Source organism: Podarcis raffonei, chromosome 10 (genome assembly GCF_027172205.1).
Source record: "Podarcis raffonei isolate rPodRaf1 chromosome 10, rPodRaf1.pri, whole genome shotgun sequence".
Lineage (NCBI taxonomy): Eukaryota > Metazoa > Chordata > Lepidosauria > Squamata > Lacertidae > Podarcis > Podarcis raffonei.
Window position 1 is genome coordinate 45,021,509 of NC_070611.1, and position 21,919 is coordinate 45,043,427.

General features: G+C 40.2%; 1 protein-coding gene across 18 annotated transcripts in view; it reads left to right on the forward strand.

Moving 5' to 3' along the window:
• Positions 1-21,919, forward strand: part of TCF20 (transcription factor 20) — a 193,724-nt gene that overhangs the window by 148,223 nt on the left and 23,582 nt on the right. For 15 of the 18 annotated variants that reach the window (XM_053406432.1, XM_053406447.1, XM_053406438.1 and 12 more), the window contains 2 exons: positions 3,889-3,982; positions 7,337-7,386. In XM_053406432.1, the coding sequence (XP_053262407.1) occupies positions 3,889-3,982; positions 7,337-7,386 (144 nt within the window). Of the gene's footprint in view, positions 1-3,888; positions 3,983-7,336; positions 7,387-9,924; positions 10,053-16,553; positions 17,829-21,919 lie in introns of those variants that run through there. The other 3 variants (XM_053406448.1, XM_053406449.1, XM_053406450.1) reach the window with 3 other exon arrangements.

Genomic DNA, 21,919 nt, shown 5'->3' on the forward strand with positions numbered 1-21,919 from the left:
TTAGGGCAGAACATTTTAGAGCCATGAAACTGTAGCTCTCCTGTTGCTGTCATAAATTCTGATTGTGACACAATGTTGCTTGCTTTGCAAAACTTTGAATAGGGCTGGCAGGCTACAATGTTTGCTACAATTGTTGCATAGGGATCAAAACCTTTGGCCCCTAGACTATTGGCCATGCTGGTTGGGATTAATAGGTGTTTGAGACCAACAATTTCTGGAAGGTTCCTGACCCCCAGTCTAGTAGTTTCCAAAAAAGTAAAAAATAATAATCCAGTTTCCTCACATTTAATTTCAAAAGGAGATTTAAAATAAAAATCATTGCACTGCTGGAGAGACTGCAGACAGTCATGTACCTGTTTTCATATGCAGAGGCGAACTATACAAATTAAGCAGATAAATAAATATGGGGAAAGCAAAATGTTACTTAAAGAAGGATCTGAAATACTTTCCTTGAAACTTGAATTTGTTTTATTCTGGGTTGTTTTATTTCATGTTTTGTGTTGTAAACAACTTTGAGATTTTTTTCTTTAAAACATAAAGCGGCACAGAAATGAATAATGATGATGACGACGATGATAATGAATTCCACCACAAAAAAAGACTCATAGACATTCCGTTGCGGCGACTGTAACCTAGGTTAAAAGTGCCATTTGGCGATTCGCTTAAATATCTGAGTTTCTAATACTGCATGTTGTTGTCGGCATCTGTCTGTCTCAGGAGTGCCTTTTGGGGTGAAGTCAAACTGTTGGAAGGTTACAGCGCCTGCTGTAGCTGTAGAGAACAATACTGGATAAAAGGTAACTGGCAACTACTGGCCATACACACTGTAAACAAAAAAAGAGATAATTCCAGTCATAAGGGAAGAACAAGTGTTTTAGAGAACAACATAGATACAACCAGTGCATTTTACTATACATTAGTTATTTGTTTATGTTGTTACATACTGTTTCATTTTTGTTACGAAAGCAAATACTTAAAAAAGAAAGTCTATCCCGGTTGCTGGGATTGATGAAAGAGGTTAGTGCAATGCACAAGCTACCAGGTGGGAGGAAGTCGAAGATAGTTGTCACTCTCAAGTTGTGGTGCTTGGAAATTAAATGTCAAAATCTCTGATATAAAGCAAGGGTTAGGTTGCTTCATTTCTGGAAATGTTCCTTTTCTTTTTGCCAAGATTGTGGAGCTTTGTGCCCTATTCATTCTTGAAAGAAGCAGATGGCTTCAGGTCCCAGGAGGTGGAGAAGCTGGAGCTATTATGGTGCTTGTAGACTGGAAAGCAGCAGCATCTGTCAGATTGGAGACTTGTTTGACAGCAGGGAAGCTGGCAGCAGTAGCAGATGAGTTCTGCCGGGCACAGTCGGTGGAGCTATAGTTCAGTAGAAAGTACATTTGTGTAGGTGGTTGAGGGTAATCCTAGTAATCACGCAAATGGGACTTTTATTCCTGAGGCTAATTGCTGCACTGGGGGAGTGATTTTTGGAAGTGACAGCTGGGGAGAGAAGGGTTAGCCTTCCCCAAGTGTCAGCACCCCTGAAAATTGTAAACACCCTCTGTGGTAAACAGGCTCAGAAAAAAGCTCCTATTCATATGAACGGGATCTTTTTTCAAAACCAGAAATTGGTTGGGGGGGGGGAGAGAAGTAGAGGCAAAGTTTAAATAACTGTGTATTGAGAGTGGAGGGCCCTCAGGCTGAAAAAGCTTTCCCACTCCTGTTCTAATCGACTTTTTTATAATGAATTTTTATTAATTTTCCAATATTTACCCAATATTACCACAGTTTTGCCAGTTATACAGATTTCAATTAATATCAAGATAATTCCAATTATTTCCAAATTTATCCAATTTAATCAAAGTGGTTTCTCACGCTCCTTGATCAGTGTTTTTTATCCAGTTCTTGTATTGCTGCAGTTCATATTTTTATTAACATCTAATTACATTTTAGTTGGAATATTAATCCTTAAGATAACAGCTGGATTTTTAGAGATTACTATTCATGTTAATACCTTATCTAACTTTCCATAGGATTTCAAATGAGGTGCTCTTATTATTTTTCTTTTCTCTGCATGTGTCAGTCTGAATATGTCCAATTATAAAGTCCTTAGCCTTTATCTGCTGTCCCATTCTTGAAATTCCTCCAATTGCTGTGATCTCTCAGCATAGCTGGGGTGGGGCTATTCCTGGGGAATTCTCAAAATATCTCATTAGTTCCCTCCCATCGTGCTTTCATCTTGCTTGGTGTTTGTGGACAATAACATAATCCAACAGTCCACTCTTTCTCACTACTCAATCACCGTCTAGAAATTTTCACAGCCCAAGAAAGAGGGATCCAGCTTCCGCTGCAGGGGATCTTGGAGTACTTTCATTTCATTTAATGACCATCAGCGTCTCCATGGCTCCAAATTCCTTTCAGCTTTACAACTGCATTTTGGCCAAAGTCCACTTAAGTTGTATCTCTTATCTGTTGTTTTTAGGGGGGGGGTAGAGATGGTATCCACTCTAATTTTCCAAGATAATCAATTCCAGTATTAGAGCTGTCCCCATCTCATTAAACCACACACAGCTAACTGTTCTTTTAATCACTAGTTTTATTTCATACTGCAATCCAACTTCATTTTGTATCTTTAAAATTTTATGTCTGGAGAGGGTTGCCGAATCATTAATAAGGAAACTCAAAGTAAACAGGAAACTGGAGGCTTCCCTCTCCGCTATCTACCGCCCACACCGAATAAAATCTCTTTCTCAGTTCCAAATCTTAGATCAATGCAGCTGGGTAATTCCGCAGTTCTGATGATCGTGCCTGACTTTAAAGCCAATTAAAAATCCAGTTAGCAGAAGAACCTCTGCTTCTTAATGGGGACGTGGGAGGGTTTTCACCAGACGAATTGCTTTTACACTCAGTGCCTCCCTGCCCTCTGCTTTCCATGCTGGAGCGAGAGCCAGGTACCGAGACGGACTGCGAGTTAATCCCGTTCCTCCCTTTCCTGGGAGGAATTTCCAAGAATGATTTACCCTCTACCACTCTTGTTTTCCCCCGCCTTCAATCCCTGCAATGTTGTGGGGGCTGCCTCCATTAAGGCAGATCGGAACCGGAAACCCGCTAATGGACGTAGAGATGTAGTTCTTACAATAATGTGAGCAAGGGATGAGGACAAGGACACCAAATACTAGGAGCCCAGGTCACTCTAGCTCCCCCAATAAAACATTTGAGGGGGCAAGTTAATGGGCATTGAACCTTCATTGTGAAAGTGCATCAGAGGAACACAGCTGCTGCCTGGCACTGGCTCACACGCTCCCCAGCTACATTCCCTCTCCTGCCTACCGCCACTCTGTTGCCAGGCTTGGGGGCAGGGACTGATGCCAAAGGAGGTAAATGGACTGTGTGTGCCGTGTCTTGTGATTAGAGAGGCTGCAAAGCCTAAGGTGCATAGGATGGGGCGGGGCCTTACCTACCCCCCCCCCAATATTTTATGCAAGTTGGTGCCCCTGGATGAGACAAATAAAGTGCTAGGTAAACAAGCACACAAACAGTATTGTGAGAAGATAGTGTGTCAGAATGAATAATCATCCATGTGTTTGCAGTATTTACAAATACTTATTATTAAATAATGCCCAGTTGAAAACTTATAGGCATAGAGGGCGTTAGGCTATAGGGCTTGGGAATAGGAGAAGCTGTGAGCTGTGGACAACTGAGTAAGGTTGACACAGTTTCTGATATTGCCCTTGTTCATTTTACACCAGTAGTTGGAAAAGTGTGGTGTCAATTTTATTAAATAATCCTAGACAAAAGAATTAAGCAAATGAAGCCTTTTGTAGCTGTGTGTTTGGGTGTCTGTAAAACAGTGGCACAAGATTTATATACGAGTTAGTGTTCTATCTTTCCATTTCTTTCAGAAATGTTCTCATTGCCAGGAGCCAGGAGCCACCCTAGGCTGCTACAACAAAGGCTGCTCTTTCCGATATCATTATCCGTGTGCCATTGATGCAGGTAAGAACAAGGAAATGATTTTGGAATGACTGTTCACTGGTTTGATCTAGAAGACTTTATAAGAGAGGCATCGTGAAAATCACTAACCACTTAAAAGTAACCTGTGAGAACTGAATGCGGCACCATTATATAATAAATCACAACACATTATGGAAAAAGAATTTGCTTCAAATACCAGATTTTATGTTTACAAGTGTCAACCACAAGACAAATATTTACTAATGCAGAGTTTAAAACCTGTTTCCTCTTGGAAAATAATTAGGACTTCTGCCAAAGTATGCTAAAAGTAGAACAGAAAGGATCATGATTTGTGTGGTTTCTGCCTTTCCTCATTTGAAGGAGTGAATTGAATTATAGTACCTGCTTCCTCTCTTAGTATAATTAGATGTAATCATAAGACATTTGGAGTGCCAGAGATTGGCAAGGGACTAAAATGGCAGACCAGTGAATGGAGTTGGAACCAGAGAGGATAGCTATTGTTGAGCTGCAAAGCACTTCAGAGCATTTGCTGTAACAACATGCTTGTGTCTTGTTACATTCTTTTTACTGTCATATAAAAATCTTACTTGAAGAATCTTTTGTGTTAGCATATCCTTGTATAGTGTGCCTCTCATGTGAGTCGGCTCTTATGCTAGATGCTTTTGGATGTGCATGTGTTGGAGCTATTTCTTTGGATTTTGTGGAGCATATGAGACTGGTGCCTGCTTCCCATACTGGTATTTCAACAACATGGAGTTGCTTCTGCTTATAATCCTGACATGACTAAATAAAACTACCTTCTAAGAAAGACATTGAATTCTGCTGAGTCAGCCTTCTATTTTTGGCCTCTCTTAACTTTCCGTAACACAGACAGGAATAGTCTTACTACTGTCGACTGCCTCTGACATAAGAGTGGGAAAATTAAAGAAGAGTACAGATATTAGTAGCTGCTAGTTAGTATGGTCAAAAGTACAGTATGTACATTTCATAGGATGCTGTGGATCTAGATGATTAAAAACTGAGATGAAACATTGTGAATGAGACTGAGACTTGTATGTCTTCCTGCAGTATAGATGCTGTACTTGGTTCTTTAAGAAAACAAAACAAAATTTTGCAGCTGAATTAATTCTGTGCAAGGAAGTAAGAATTGTACCCCTCCCACCACTAACTGCTGGAAAATTTACCAAGCCCCTCTCCTTCCTGTTTTTCTTCTCCACCCCTCTGAAGGTTGTTTTGTTTGGTTTTTGTTTTTAAAACTTGCTTGGTTCCTGTCACAATGAGTCAAAATTAGCCAGTACCAACTAAGTATGAAGAAAATGTGTGGGATCTTTGCTTCTTGACAACACACATTTATTTATTTGGTTTTCCTTTGTTGTCTGGAGTTTAGAATATTAATGGAGTTTGGAATATTGAGGTCTACCTGCCCTGTAGGAAGAGAAGCAGCAGCCAAGAGTGAAGTTCTGCCAGTTCCACATGCTTCTGCTCTCACCAGCCAAGCTGGGCCTAGCCTCCCACTCTTTAACAGTGGTCATCCATTTTATATGCCCTGTGAGATAAAGAAGCAGCAGCATCTCCTCTCACCATTGTTTTCACCAGCTAGGTTGCCCCCACCCTCAACAAAAATAACTTTTGGAACCAACTCTCTATGAGGAAGAGCAGCAGAATTCTCTTCAGACTGAAGCGTAAACAACATTACCCTGGAATATACAGTAACAAGCCAACTTCATAACCCATGTTTTCAGTTGGCATTTTTTGAAACTGATGAACAGAGCTTTCCAAACTGTATGTCACGACACGTTAGTTTGTCGGCTGCAGTGTGTAGGTGTGTCGCACAAACGCTCCCTGCACTCTTCCTGGGGCTGGAATTGGTTAGTTTAACCTTTGGTTAAACTGAATTACTGTGTTGCAGAATGATGCATTCCCAAAAAGTGTGTCACCAACTTGAAAACTTTGGAAAGCTCTGCACTAGAGTATATTATAAACCGCAGTCCCTGTTCCTGAGAATACCACCAGCCCAAGATTCATTGAAAGCAAAAGCAAATGTCTTCATGCCATGTAGGAAGAGGAGTGGGGGGAACACGAGACCAGGGCTTGCTTGGGATTTTACCAGTTTGTACATGCCATCGTAAACCAGCCTTCCCTGCTGTTTGGAACTGAATTGGGAATTGGGAGTCTAAAACATCTGGAGGGCACCAAGTTGGAAGGCTGCAATAAACAGTGTTTTCATGTTATGTATGAATGTTGCCCATATGCTTTGAATTGCAGGTGGGATAAATGCTTGTCTTAGAGAACTACACAGAATTGTTTTAGCCTTCTTTAAGCTTCTTTTTATGCGGCTTAGAGCTTTCAATGTGGAACACTGACATACCCCTTGCAGCAAAGGAAACTGAGCCAAAATCAGAGAGAGAACATTTTTTTCCTTGTTAGTCTCATGCTGACTGTTAAAACTTTTCCAGCAGATTGCAGCAGGAGGAGGATATGGTTATAGCACATATTTAAGATTATTTCAAATTAGCATGCTTTTATTTACCACCATGGGAGTCACTTGGAGGTTGTAAGGAATTGTGGGGACTGGATCCATTAATGGTTTTCTGAAAACATACTATCTTGACGAAGCAGCTGAAATTTGACACCCTCCCCCTAAAAAAAGATAGTTAAAAGAATGTAGGGTGCAGCAGGATCACATGTCTGAATCTTGAACTGAAAGTATACCCCGAGGAAGAATGCCCATAAACAAGTAGTTTTTTAATCAAAATTTATTGGTGAGCATGGAATCAATCTGTTAAAGAGCCTCTGTATTGACTTAAGAGTTTTGAAAAAAGTGTTTGTAGCATGTTCTTTACCTGAACAACTTCATGTTACAAGGGGAGATAAGTAGGCATACAGTGGTACCTCGGGTTACAGACGCTTCAGGTTACACATTTTCGGGTTGTGCACCACGCCGAACCTGAAAGTACTGGAATGGGTTACTTCCGGGTTTCGTTGCTTGCGCATGCTCAGAAGCGCTAAATCACGCTTTGCACAGAAGCGCCGAATCGCAACCCGCGCAGACGCAGCGCTGTGGGTTGCGAACGTGCCTCCTGCACGGATCACGTTCGCAACCCGAGGTTCCACTGTATTCCTAGGTATGTGAGTTTGCTAAGACTTTTGAGTACATGATTATAGTGTGCTTACAGGCACCCATCTCTCCTTCAGACATTAGTGGTTACTACATTGTGGGCACCTTTTTCATATTACGAAAAAATGATCTATAATTGGAGATAAAGAAGCAGACATAAGACTTTTGTTAGTGTGGTTTAAAATCACTTCATGCTGGGTTTGGAGTTGGTGGCTATTTTCAGAATATTTTTTACCTTTTGTTTTCTTCTCTTTTAGATTGTTTACTAAACGAAGAGAATTTCTCAGTGAGGTGCCCCAAGCACAAGGTAATAAAGTTGTTATCAATTTGCTGCCATTTGCTACATAGGTCTCATCACAGTTTATTTTTAGACATTTTGTTTCTGGGCAATGCTTTCTAAATATACTCTTTGGCATCTCTTTCTATATAGTGTGTGTTTGTGTGTGTGTGTGTTTCCATTTCCTGTGGGATGGCATGGTCAGAAAATATGAGTCTTCATATTTTCTTCTGTGGAATTAGTTTATTTTAATCTGGATTCTGTTCATTCTATGAAAGATAGCTTCATTGCATAGCTTTTGTACTGATGTACTGATTTTTTTTCTTTGGCTGTAGCTATTCAGTAAATGCTCTGTTAAAAGTTGTTGTCTGCAAATAGTCTGAGAAAAAGAAGTTTCGAAATGGATGGGAAGCTGATTGGAAACTTCCCTTCATCAATTGATTTGTTGGAGATGGGTTGGCATTATTTGCTGTGCTGGACACAATTGGCCAGCTAATTCTTGTCTACTTGTTCAACCTCTGGTTATATTGTTAAAGCACCAATTTGTAAAATAACCATAATGTACTTTTCTGTATATAGCTAGGCAATATAAAGTTGGATGATAATTTATAACATGCAGACATGGTTGAGCCTCTGCTTGCTGAATAATGCTTTATGATGTGTAAAGGTGTATTTGGTACCCCCCTTATTTCTCTATTCAAAAACAGTACAGAACAAGGAATGTGGAGCTATCTGAAGATCAGCTATCTATCTCTGTGAAAGGAAGCTATAAAAATTTTTGAGCGTAAACTTAATTTGCCAAAGTAGAAGGCTGCTTTGTTAAATAGTTATATTAGAAATACAGATATTTTCAAGTTCACAGGTCATGTTGGATTAAGACTTCTGGAAACAGCCAAACCTCAGATAACTGAATAAAAACTGCACATCATATTATGTCTTCACAGTTATTTAGGTTATATTGGATAATGTTGACCGCTTGCAAAAAAAAAACCCCATGTTTTTGCTCACTAAATGTACCAAATTGTATAGAACAAGATTAGTCTTTAAGGAGCAAAAATTACCAGAGTTCAGGAGAGAATACCAACATAAACAAACAGAGGCATCATTGCTAATTTATGTGAGAAATGAGCATTCAGCCACCAAATTGTTGATTTTAGTAATTAAAGCCTTTTGTTGTTGTTGTTGCATATATTTGTTCTAATATTTATACTCTGCCTTTTGATTCATGAATCCATGAGCAGCTTATAAAACTGGTAAGAACCACAATGCAGGTTAAGAACAATACCGTATCACAACACCAAAAAAATAGCAATACCAAACAAACAAACAACAGGATATGGCTCTTCCCTTGATAAATATGTCACTGACAGTCACTCCTCTGATCCAAATGTTCTTTTGTGTATCAGAAGTTGTGCATATGCTGTGGGATTGCATTGAACTTTCTGTGTACCATGTTTGCCTTGTCTGTATGGTACTGATAAATGGGTCCAGGAACCTTTTTGGAATGAATAAATATTATTTCCTCATTTCTAAATTTTTCAGATAAGTTTATGTATGCTCTGTACTTTTAAAAAGAAAAGATGTGCCACGAGAAACTAAATTCTGCAACCTGTAGTACTGGGCAAATTGTAGAGTTGGAAGGGACCACAAGGGTCATCTAGTCCAACCCTCTGCAGTGCAGGAATCATTTGCCGAGTATGGGGCTCAAACCCAATTATTCAGGGTCCTGAAACTTCATCCCGCAATCTCCTGTAGACTCTTTCTAACATTGGAGAATCCACAGGCATTGTGGGTGCACACACTGTTCAAGTTGATCTGCATAACCGTAAAGCCTTGGAGATGTTTTACTAAAAATAAAATTAAGTATGTGACTCTCAATGTACTGAACACAGTATATGTATTTTTGCTATTTTCCTGCAATTCTGGAATATGTACAACATTGTTTAGAAACTGTGTTGTGTTTCAATAGAAGACAAAGACTTCTGCTCTCTAAGAAGTGACCCATGTATTAAAAAGTGGTTGTTTTAGAATTAATTGAGATATAGCAAGAAGTAACGCTTTTAATTTGGAAAGGAGAGTACTTCTAGATATGTTACTTGTTTTGTAGTATTAACTCCTCTTTTCTGTTGTAAGTTGATTCTTTTAGTTAAGATAATGAAAACCAGATATAATCTATTTCAACATCCACAAGGTAAAAAAAAGCTTAAGTTTGACATTTCTGATCAGTGGTTAAAAACATCTGACATCAGGGAGCAAAAATCTTTCACAAAATGTCCTTTCAGAACATTTAAGGAAGAAGCTGTAAAAACCTTCTTGTTGCTCAGTTGGAAAGCTTTGTGATTATGGAGCACAGCTCAACTTTCTTGCTAAACTGCTTATTTCTTTCCTCCCCAAAGTTCCAAATGCTGTTGTGCAGAAATCCTGTCTGAAAGATCTGTGCTTGGTTCTTGTACTGATGCTCCTTTCTCTCTTTCATTCTCCACATGCTCCATCTTCCTTCTCATCTGCCTCTCTCCTTTTTAATCTTCTCTTTCCCCCTCACCTTCTTCTTGGCATACTGGACATTAGCCCCTCCTCCCTTGCTCTCTTCCCTCCTTGCAGAACAAGATGGTGAAAGGCAGCCTCAGCACAGAGCAGTCGGAGCGGGGGTGAGGGGGGAAGTGTGTTCGTGGGAATGAAAATAAAAGCAAGCACAGGTGAGTTGAGGGAAGGATGCCACTTTCTCTCTTGCCCGAGGGAGAAACTCTGCATATTGCTATGCAGAGATTTTAACTTTGACTCCTATTTACTCGTATTTTGATACTAAGCTTGCCACTTCACCAATGAAGGGCAGAACTGGGGAGAAGCCCTTTTCTGCTGTATCCTAATGGACTTCCCATGTATCACCTGTTTGTCTATTTATGTAAACACAGAAGCTTGGGTGTTTTATATATCATCATTTGATGGGTAACTCTCATATTTCACTTAGATTCCCATTTTCTGAGCTCCAGTAAGTCAAGATCAGTTGCCTGCCTGACAGCCTGGTACAAGTGCCTAGAGGAAAAGGCAGTGATTAGCTCTGCATAGCATCATAAGCATAACATACTTTCAGTGTTCTGGAAAAAGCCGAGTGAGAGAGAGAGAGAGGGCTGTCTTTCTGAGCTCAGCAAAAGCAATCAGAACACTCTGAGGGACACAGACTCAGATAGTCTAATGATGGGTTTTCTTTGCCCTCCCAGTCCGTGCCAGATATACACTGGGATGAAGTTCCAGGGCTGATCCTTCTATCCTTTTGGCTGAGAAATCCACAGGAAGCCTGGAACAGACTTACATGTGACTGTGTGTGTGTGTGTGAGAGAGAGAGAGTGGGGAGAGTGCATCTACCTGGCTTCCCTGCTTCTTTCAACCGTGTTACTCTGTTTCTTTCCCCCTCTGCCGTGTTGTTACCACTATCTACTCTCCCCCACCTCTTCATGCTGTGAGGGTATTGCAAATACCTGTCCAAGCCCTGGACAAGGCCTCTATAATGCTGCTTCGTTTGTCATAATGAAGCCAGTAAGCCAGTCGCTCTTTAAAGCTATGTATGCATATGCATATGTAGTTACTATAACAGTCCAGCTCTGCTCAGCTCTGCCCCCATGGCAGTGAGAATACACCTCTCCCCCTGGAGGCCATTGTTATTCCCCACAGACAACCAGCTTGAGTTCTGAGTTGCAAGGCTCATCCACATGGAATGAGTTTTTCATCTCAAGATAGTTTTTTTTACCGGTATCCTCATATTGAAATCACTCCTACCACGATATTGTTATATTTGCATATCTTGGTATGTTTTTAGTTCTTGTGGATGTGGGTGTGGAGATAATGCTAGCCTGTTGTCCACATTTTGTAGACCGTGAAACCAAGATGCTAACATTCAATGAGTTCTTCCAATCTTCCAAAAGACACACAAAAATGGTAATCTAAAAATAGGGCAGAGGTATCTATGTTTTCCTCATAGAATTTTAAAAAGCAATTTACACCACAGGGAGCTTGTTGAAAATTAGCATTGAAAATTCATTCTCTGATTACTATTTCATTGTGTCTTGTCATGTTTGAATTGGGGCATGAACATTTATTTAGCTGTAAGTGGATTCAATAGACAATCCTATATGAACAGATTTAGCTTCATGAATTGAGATTTCCCTTAATAGGTGGTTCAGTTAGGATGGCTTTCACAGGAATTATTCACGGAATAACGGAGATATCTTCAGTGTACAGGAACTATGCCATCATTAGTATCTTTATCATTACAGAATGGGAATGCACACTTTATAAACTATTGATGAGTCAGCTGGTTTGCTGAAGTCCCTGTCTCTTATTGGTCTTTATTGGTCTTTCTTTCTCCCTTACCTATTCGCGAACATTTTGTGAGTTTGAACAAGTTCTGCCCACCTTATTTTGCTTACATGCAAGACGGTACATGTATAAGTTGGAATTGTGTCACTTTGACCTGTGCCACTTCTTTCTCACCATTTAGAAATTATTTGCACACAGCATTGGTTGTTTTTCCCTTTGTTTTTAAGCATTGCTTGAAATCCTTGTGTTTGCTCTGTGAATAGGCTTTGTTGATACTTTATGAAGTGAATGTTTTAACAGAGCAGATTTTATTTATTTATAAGATTTGTTATTACTGCAGGCAATCCAGGGCAAGGCACAAAACAATACTATAATATCAACCCATTTGAACTATCAGGAGGACTGCCTATAGAACTGCCTAATACCTGAAGGGTAGTGCACAAAATGCTGTGTCATTTAGAATGGTTTGGCTATGTGCCTTCTTCCTGGTGCAGTGAAGGCCCCTGAAAGCAATACATAAAGGCTATCCTGGTCACACAGAGATGGAATGTCTCCACCTGTTTCTTTCTGAGCTGGTTGCTCCAGTAGTTCTGCAACATTTCTGAGGCATGAAGATGAACTGTGAATGAATCTAGTGATCTGCATTGTCTCCAGGAATTAGAAGAGAGCAGAGCACAAAGGAGAAGTGTTGTGTGTCTTGTTGCCTGTCTCTGAGTTTCTGCTTTAGTGCTCTGGCTTGTTTCCAGGTAAGGGCAGGCCTCCCGTATACAAAAGCCTGAGGCAGGAGTCTCCCAGCTCTTTCTAAAGAAACCTATAATGGATTATGAATGTCAATCATTTGCTTTTAATATTTTTGGGAATATCTCTTTTCAGTTAATTGTCTCATGTCCATTTACACTTTACCTATTCACCTGGGTCTTTTTTGATACCAGAAAAATATGCCTACTTCGTAAATAAGTTGGGGGACGTGGCTCCTTTTGAGTTATAGGTGTCCTAGATCTGTGACTGGCAGTAGAGAATGGGTTAAAAGGTAAAGGACCCCTGACAGTTAAGTCCAGTCGCGAACGTCTCTGGGGTTGTGACGCTTGCTTTACTAGCTGAGGGAGCTGATGTTTGTCCGCAGACAGTTTTTCCGGGTCATATGGCCAGCTGCTTCTGGCAAAACCAGAGCAGCGCACAGAAATGCCATTTACCTTCCCGCCGGAGCGGTACCTATTTATCTACTTGCACTTTGATGTGCTTTTGAACTGCTAGGTTGGCAGGAGCTGGGACCGAGCAACGGGAGCTCACCTCATTGTGGGGATTCGAACCGCCGACCTTCCGATCGGCAAGCCCTAGGCTCAGTGGTTTAGACCACAGTGCCACCCACGTACATTGGTTACTTTCTCCTGTTGATTCATCAAAATAGTGAAATTAGTTTTGATGTGCTTCCATAAGCAGTGGAGGGTAGTTCCAATGTCAGTTAACTTGTAACAGGGCAGTATATGCAAGAACAGCTATGTTTCTAATTATGAGACTTCAACTTATACATTTTGGAATTCTCTGGCTTCCCACTTCTAGGAAGTTAAATCATTGGATCCTAGTTTCATATCCTGGTTAGTAAACAAATTAAGCCAGTTTTCTGACTTATATCTAATGGAAAACCTTGGATTTAAAAGTCCACCATAGAAGTGTTGAAGCCAGCATGTAAGGGGATGGGAGAAGTACGTGAGTATGATACTTCTTCTTGGCTAAGATTCAGTTACAGATAGGTAGCCGTGTTGGTCTGCCATAGTCAAAACAAAAAAATTTTTTTCCTTCCAGTAGCACCTTAAAGACCAACTAAGTTAGTTCTTGGTATGAGCTTTCGTGTGCATGGAAGGAAATTTTTTTTTTTGTTTTGGCTAAGATTGTTACTTTCAAAAGAGCCTTTTACCTACAACTCTGCTTCAACATATTTTATAATTTTTTTAAAGGATTTCTATGCTGTCCAAATAAATCCAGGGCATTGTGCATCATATGCCAGTTATAATACAGTATGACAGAAATACCAATAACATAAAACAAGGTGGCAATAAGATCACAAATAATTGTTGAGGCATTATATACATTTTCAAAATGCCTGGATTAATAAAAATGCCTTAAACTGGCATGTAACAGTATGCACAGTAGCGGCCAGACATGCCTCTTTAGGGAGGGCAATTCTCTTAAGATACCTATCCTTAGACTCCTCTCCCTGCATCCTACCTCTGAACAGATTTCAGTCAAGATGTGATATGGGCTGATGCTGGTTTTTATTTTTACTTAACTATCTGTATGTAGTATATTCCCACCTTGATTTTCTTGGTAAAAGAGAAATAGTACATAAAATTGAAAATAAAATGGCTGGTATATTTGGGGAGGATGGTTGGAAGGGCGGGTGCTGTTACTTTTTGAATGCATGTGAAGGTTGGGATGGGGATTCTGACATGCTTTAGCAATATAGATTCAAAAGTTAAATTCATTTAGAACAGAAGGGTGTGAGTTTGTGTATTTGGCATTGCTAAGTCTAGAGTTTATTTGCAGGCTAGGGGAAATTAAGGGGTTGCCATACCTTCAGTGCCACAGCACTTGTGGCCTGTTACACCCAGAAGCATTTGTCTGACTGTAAAGCTTATCAGTGATGATACAGCATTGAGAATATGCTTGTTGGTAATACTGGCTAGACGAAATCTCCAGGCTCTGCATGCCTTCATCTGCACTAAAGGTTGTGCCCTTCTGGAACTCATTCCCGGTCCTGCTTCCTTCTGGAAGAAGAGTAGGTTCAAGAGCCAAAAGAACAACAAATGCTGCTGGACTCAGTACTGGAGAATTGTGTTTGCTTCTCTTCCTGTCCACATGATAGCAGAGGCAGGGCTATGTGTTCTCATGGATCAGCCAGATGTGTTCTCGTTAGTTGCCAGTTTTTCAGATTTCCCAGCTCTTTCTATGAAAGCGTGAATATGTATCTGTCATGAAAATTTGTAACACACAGGATTTCTCCCAATTCTATTCGCCTTGTCCCAGCCATTCATTTCTGCCGCCTCCAAGGATCAGTAAACAGTAATAATGCTTTTTACTGCCACAAGACTTCATGCCATTAAAAAGAAAAAGGCCCCACCCCAAATATCAAGATTGGACCGCAGAACCAAAGTGGATGGCTAAGGGCAGGCAGAGAGTTAAAAACGAAGGCAAAGTTTTACGACTGAAAAAAAAAAAAGATTCCTTTAAAGGAATTAAAATGCATTCCATGTTGAAGAAATTTATTTATTTATTAAATTTCTACACCGCTTTATATTTTTAAGAAAAATCTCAAAGCTGTTTACAGCATATTAAATCAATAAAACAAAAATAAAACAATCTGAAGAAAATAAAATATAGAGTATACAGTCAAAGCAACATAACAGAAAACTAAAATATTATCTTAAAGGTTTCAAAATAAAACATTACAGAGGATGTCAACTACAGAATACATATTTAACATAGTAGGGCTGGGTGAGTCTGGGCCCCACCTCCTAGACCAGGTGGAATGGGCCTTGCAGGGAGCAGCCTTCACGCTTCACAGCTAAGTTTTTAAGTTAGTTTTAAAAATCTACCTAAAGGTCCTTTTTCTTTGCTTAAGCTGTTCAAAAACAAGATACATGTATGCCTCCTGTAGAAGTAAAAGTCAGTGGTCCAAAATAGCTTACAATATCTGAAAGATACGTGGTTGGTAGCCAGTGTGCTCAGGAATAAGACCCACAATTAAGAAGCAAGGAGATATAAGGGAATCTGATTCAACCTGAAAATTCAGTTGAATTTCCCAGGTCCCACCCATAATAGAGAAAAGTGGTCTGATAGATAGAAAGGCTAACCAGCCCCTCCCCCTCTTTTTTGGGAATAGGGCTCATTCATATTTGATATAGCCATACAACAACAAGCATGGAAGAGTCAACTTGAAAAGTCAGTATCACTCTTAAGATCCCCACTGCTCGTGCAAAGGACTCACACTTTAGCTAAGCCCCTTTTAAGTGTGCACAGTTACTTGGATGTATCACTGAATCTTATGGGGCTTACTTAAGCACAAACATTCATAGGAAGGGCTCCTAATTTAAGATGCAGGAAAGATATAATAATAGTTCACATTCTGTGGACAATCTGAAAGGAACTTCACCTAAAGCATTTGCAGAATGTTTAAGGCTGAGTATAACACTCTTAACTAGCAGAATGGAGTGAGTCTGAAACTTCTTGTCATAGAGTGACTAATAATGGTCTACAAAGGAAATTAAATACATACACATGCCACTGCACAAGCTGCTTAAAGTGACATTTGTGCCTCCAGTGAAATAGAACCGATAAATTTCAGCTGACCTTACCTCTAAATCCAGACAATACTGGCTACTGTAGTTAAGGCATCTCCTTAGTGTGCACTCATGGTTGCCAATAATCTATCATTGGATAGTAATTCTGAGTTGGTTTTTTAATGGTTGCTATCTGGTGGTTGTGCAGGGCCATACAAAGTATGGTGAGATGAAGCCCCTTTCAGTGGCTGCAGAGATTCACCCTCTGATTAAATTAGCCACACATTGTATCTTCCAACAGCCATGTATCCCAGCACTACATGTAATGAATTCTGACATGGACACTTAAACAGAAGGGAATGGACTACAATTTTTCATTTCATATAATCACTGCAGAATTGCTTTTCACGACCTTAAAAGGGTTTTTTGTTTAAGGAAAAAAGAATTATAAATGCTACACTTTCATAAACAGTTCTACCAAGTTCTTGGAAGTATTGCTGCTACAACATTTCCTTGGGCTATGGACTTAAATTTTGCCAACAAGTTAATAAAAAATGTTTTGCACATGCACATTTTTCTAATGGCAGTGCTTTTCTCCTGTTACAGGTTAAGCTGTTGAGATAAGAAAGCGGTGGACATTCATGATTGGATGGATTCTTTCCCACTGTGCAGTCATGCCCCTCTCTTGATGTGCCTGCCAATGCCAGCACTTCCTTCATCAACTCTTTCATCACACTTGACCGACAACATCACAGAATATGATCAAGGAGTCTGAACCAGCTGTTTTCATGGACACAATCTCCATAGTGACTATGGGATGGGGAGGGAAAAGAAAAGAAAGTGGGGGAATTAAAGAGGGAGGGATAAAATATATATATAGATTATATATATAAAGATCTATTTTTAGTCTTGATAGACTTGTTTTAAATGAAAGGTGCGCTATCCCTTTTTATGCATTAAATTGAATTTTTAGGACCCATATATGTTCCAAGTTGCTTATGAACAAGTATAAGTAAAATTCAAACAAGGCCTTTGCAAATGGAACTCAACTTGTTTCAAAAGGAGTTATGAGCTTGCTTAATCAAACTTGTCTCTTTACTCCCAACTTCCACAACAGATAACCCAGGTTTTAAAGAATATGAATTTTCCCCCTGTATGTTGGTGAAATTGTCCGTAGGGGTGGGAGGTGGGAATGAATGGTTGCAGGGAATGGGATGTTTGTATTTGTGTATGTGTGAAAAGGGGATTTTTTTTCTTTTTAAGAAACGCTATTTATTTTTATTAAGAAAGGAAGCACCAGAAGACTCCTATGTCATGTGACTTGTGAAATAAGAGTGGCTTCTATTAGCTTCATATACAGATATTCTGACCTTATTATACGTTACTCTGTACCAAAAGGTGGGGGATTTGCGCCATTCTTGGCATTGACAAATACTCCCAAATCATTCCAAGGAGCTGCTGCCTTTTTGGGGGGTAGTCTGGAGGAGGATGTTGGCTTGCCTGCTAGAAAGGGGCGTTCAACAGGAAGTCTGAATGTTGACATAATCAGTGTGTGTTAAGCTGACCAGGAAAATCCAATTAACCCTTCTCTTCTCTGTCTTTTGTTTCCCAAAGGAAGGAAGGGAGAATGTCTATTTAGCAGCCTACACCACATGGTTAATTTTAGTTTGTTTGTACATTGTGTAATTTTTAAACATTTGAGTTTTTTAAAAAACAAAACTTTTTCTCTTGTTAAGGCCTTAAGAAGGGGTTAGTGCATCTTTCAGTGGTCACTCTGCCATGGGAATAAAATAGCTGTTTCACAAACAGTTTTATATAAAAAACTAAAACAAAACAAAAAAACCCCACAAAACAAACCTAATAAACTTCATTTTAACCTTGTTTCTTCTGTGGAATGTAATGTATTTTGCTCTTCCTGTCAGTTGCAATTTTTTCTGTGATTGCTGTTTGGGTCATTTGCACACCAACTTAGCTCTCTTAGATTTAAGATAAGTATGTCTCCATAGCCACCTTTTTTTTAAAAAAAAAATATATTTATTGAGTTTTTCCACCTTTATACATTAAAAAATCAAAAAGAGAAAAACAAAAAAGTTTAAAACACCTAAAGTTTACAATCCTTATTTTCAATAACATATTTCCCTGACTTCCCCACACCTCCCCTTCTTATATTCCAATTCAAATTGTTAATTCAACAAGTTCTTGTCCCCAATTTTTGACCTTTTTATATTTAATTCATTTTTTTAAAAAAACCAATTTTAACTTATAAACATCAGTATTTAAACATCAGTGCTCATTCTTAAAACTTTTTTCTAAAGTCGACCCAAATTCCCTTCCACGAATTCCCCAATTTTCATACTAATAACAAAACAAAATAAAAAAACCCAGATTATTATTCTGTACCCTTTGGATTCCCAAACCCCACCCCACCCCTTTCCCGGTTTCAATCCCCAACAAATGACCATCAGTCTTAGTCTACTATCAGCCTGGAGACTTCACGTCCGAGGCTCTTAATTCTCTCTCAATTCCTCTCTGCCTGTTTTTTTTGGTAGTCCTTAATATTAAACACCAGATCTCGGAGAAGCTCTGTCCCGATAGGGTCCATATTTCTTCCAGCCAGACCTCCATACTTAAAAGTGGAGCCTGAATCTTGTTTCTTACTCCTTTTAAGTCCAAATGTCCCAAAAGCTCCAACTTTCACCTTAATCAAATTTGTAATCCATAGGTCTTCAGATCTCCACATAAGGAGATCTCTCCATTCTTCAATCTTCAATTCAAAACAGATTTTCATCAACCAGTACTTATTTTCCTTTGTAGCCATCATGTCAGGCCTCTGGCTCTCCTTTGTCATCTGCAACATTACATCTTCTCCTTCCTTTTCCTCAGAAACAACATATATCTCTTTCTCCACACTCTCAAATCTTTCAAGTTTCTCTTCTTGTCCAGCTGCATGGACTTCATGAGTCAAGTCCTTATCAAATTCAGTGGATTTGTTTACTGTTAAGTCCAGAGTTGCAACATTTGTAGCCAAAACATCAATTTGGCCTTGTAACTTTCCCAAGAGAAGAAACACTCTGTCCAATTTAGCTTGAATTTTCCCTCCTTCAGCCATTCTTGTAATGTCCCAAAATCCCCTCTAGAGGGATTTTGGTTACTTTATCTTCCTTCCAGTTCAAATCCAAAAATCAAGTTAGTTTGTATCAGTTCTTCCTTGTTTTCAACAAAATATAACCAAATTGTAGCAAATATATCCAGCAGAGATAGCAGAAACAAAGTTCTCTTTTTCCTTCTTGACAGCTAATTTGACAGCTGTCAAACTCTTCTATATCTCCTCAACAGGCTCTCTCGCGGATCACTCCCGGGTCCGGGGGGGTGGCACTTCAGCTCTCAAAATTAGCTCTTATCCTCCAGTAAAATTACTTATACTGTCAAATCGTGAAATTAATGTCTTTTACCCAATAAAGAAGAAGAAATTCTCTCGACCTTAGTTAGCTAGTCCTTGCTTTAGATTATTTATAAGACGGGGAGACGGACTTCCTGTTTGCGCCTTCCCCGATCGTGCCTAATTCAAAAAAATTTTTTTCTTTACAAATCCAATTTCCGTATTACTCACGGGTTGTTGCTTTTAGAGTCCAATTGTTCACAAGAAGAAGTCAGCGCTCTCCGACCATGGCATGCGGCTTCACTCCGCAGGAGAAGCAGTCAACTCTCAGCACCGCGCCGCTCACCCCGTCCCCCGTCCCGAAGCCTTTAAAAAGGCTCCTTCGCGGGTCGGGGGGGGCTTAATGGTGCCCGCCGAGTCACCAAGTTCACAGGCTTCAGCGCCTGTGATTTCTGAGGGTCCCCGCGTCGCCGCAGTGGCAAGACCCGGATCCTGTGGAGCCGATTCCCTCCAGAGCTCGGAGGGAATCCGCCATTAGCCGATGGCGCTAACCCGGAAGTCTCATAGCCACCTTGAATGGTCCAGAGAAACTATTCACACTCATATACAGCAAGCTTTCTGAGGGTGTTTTATCTAGCAGAAGCCACTACCAACATTGCTCCTGTATTTTTACAACATTCACAGCCCTGGAATTACTCATTTCATCAGGCTTTGGATAGTCCATTAGGGTTGATATTAAAGGTACATGAGCTCACAAATGCCATCTGATTCCTCTGAGACATGCTGTTTAGCTTAGAGGACACCCTGTTGCTGACCACTGGGATATTTGCAATTGTTATAGGTGCTCAAGTGAGCTCTGCACTTAGATTCCACAATGAAAACTTAGCAATTCGGAGTCTACAAGAAAAATCTTCCTCTGTATCCTGATTATCACCACTACTGCATCTGCTCCCTTTGCTTCTTCTCACCAATTCCAGCACCTATTTACTACCATATTATTGGTCCTTGTAGTTACGGCAGTGATGGCCAAACTTGGCCCTCCAGCTGTTTTGGGACTACAACTCCCATCATCCCTAGCTGACAGGACCAGTGGTCAGGGATGATGAGAATTGTAGTCCCAAAACAGCTGGAGGGCCAAGTTTGGCCATCACTGAGTTACAGCATCTGTGGCTCCATTTTCAGTGGTGACTTTTGCAAGTGGTATTCTACATACTGTTTAGACTCCCAACACTTACTCCTACCATGATGCCCCTTAATCTAAGAAAGTTCACTACCATTCATTCCTGCCTGGGTTATTTCCAGTTCCTGCTCTGGCACTACTGCTGTGAGGTAGGTCAAGCCAACTCATTCACTATTACATTTGTTTATCCAATATGAACTGTTAATGTGTTTACCATTCATACACTGGAATTCCCACAATGCTATTGCTGTTCTGCGAGCTGGGATTTTCTGATGCTGGGGAATAAAGATAGAATGTCTGAAATCATAGCGTAGTAATCCTGGGCCAAGTTCTCAACAGAAAACCTTTGTAAACGATACCAAGCGTAGTGCAGCATACAGTAGTACCTCGGGTTACATACGCTTCAGGTTACATACGCTTCAGGTTACACACTCCGCTAACCCAGAAATAGTACCTCGGGTTAAGAACTTTGCTTCAGGATGAGAGCAGAAATCGTGCTCCGGCGGTGTGGCAGCAGCGGGAGGCCCCATTAGCTAAAGTGGTGCTTCAGGTTAAGAACAGTTTCAGGTTAAGAACGGACCTCCGGAACGCATTAAGTACTTAACCCGAGGTACCACTGTACTGCATATACATAGGCAGGCACACAGGGATTGTGGCAAGGAGGGCAGAGTACAGAGTGACACCACCCCACTGCGGCTTCCAGAGACCTCGAACGAGTTAAGTACTTAACCTGAGGTACCACTGTAGTTAAATCTGTCGTGCCCAAGGTTCAACAAGCCCCTCCTCTTATAAATGATTCTGTATTCAGAAACCACCTCAGAGATGACTCCAATCTTACACTTAAGCAAGTCTTCAAGGATTCCTAGGATAAACCACACTATAATTCGCATCCTGAAACTGGAAAATATCCACAAGATATAGAAGGATGTGATTGGTGGTAAAGCATATGCACCATGAAAGGAACAGCTTCACTCAGCTGTTGACAAATGGCAGAAAACTCAATTTGGCAGAAAAAGGTTACACTTCAGTTGTTCTTGTCCATCTGTCTTCTAAGTGCCAGGTGTATTTGCGTTGCATTAGTACCTTCCATGAGATAAAGCTTCCTGCATCTTTGATCTGTTACACTTTGCAGGCAGGACTGACTACGATTCTTTTATCCTCCCAAGAGCAGGCTGCACATTTCTTCCTTTAGCATTCCAAATCCACTATGATTGTGCAATCTGAATTTACTGGTATGCCACTGAAACCCAACTGCAAAATACAGAGTCTGCAAACACCTGAAGTGTCCCTAGTCTCAAGTGCAAACCTCCACTCTTCTGCCTCTAGAGTTCTGTGGACTTCTGTGTGTAGCCTGTAAGACCATAACAGTCCTGCTAGATGAGACCAAAAGTATTCTGTTCTCAACGAGATGGG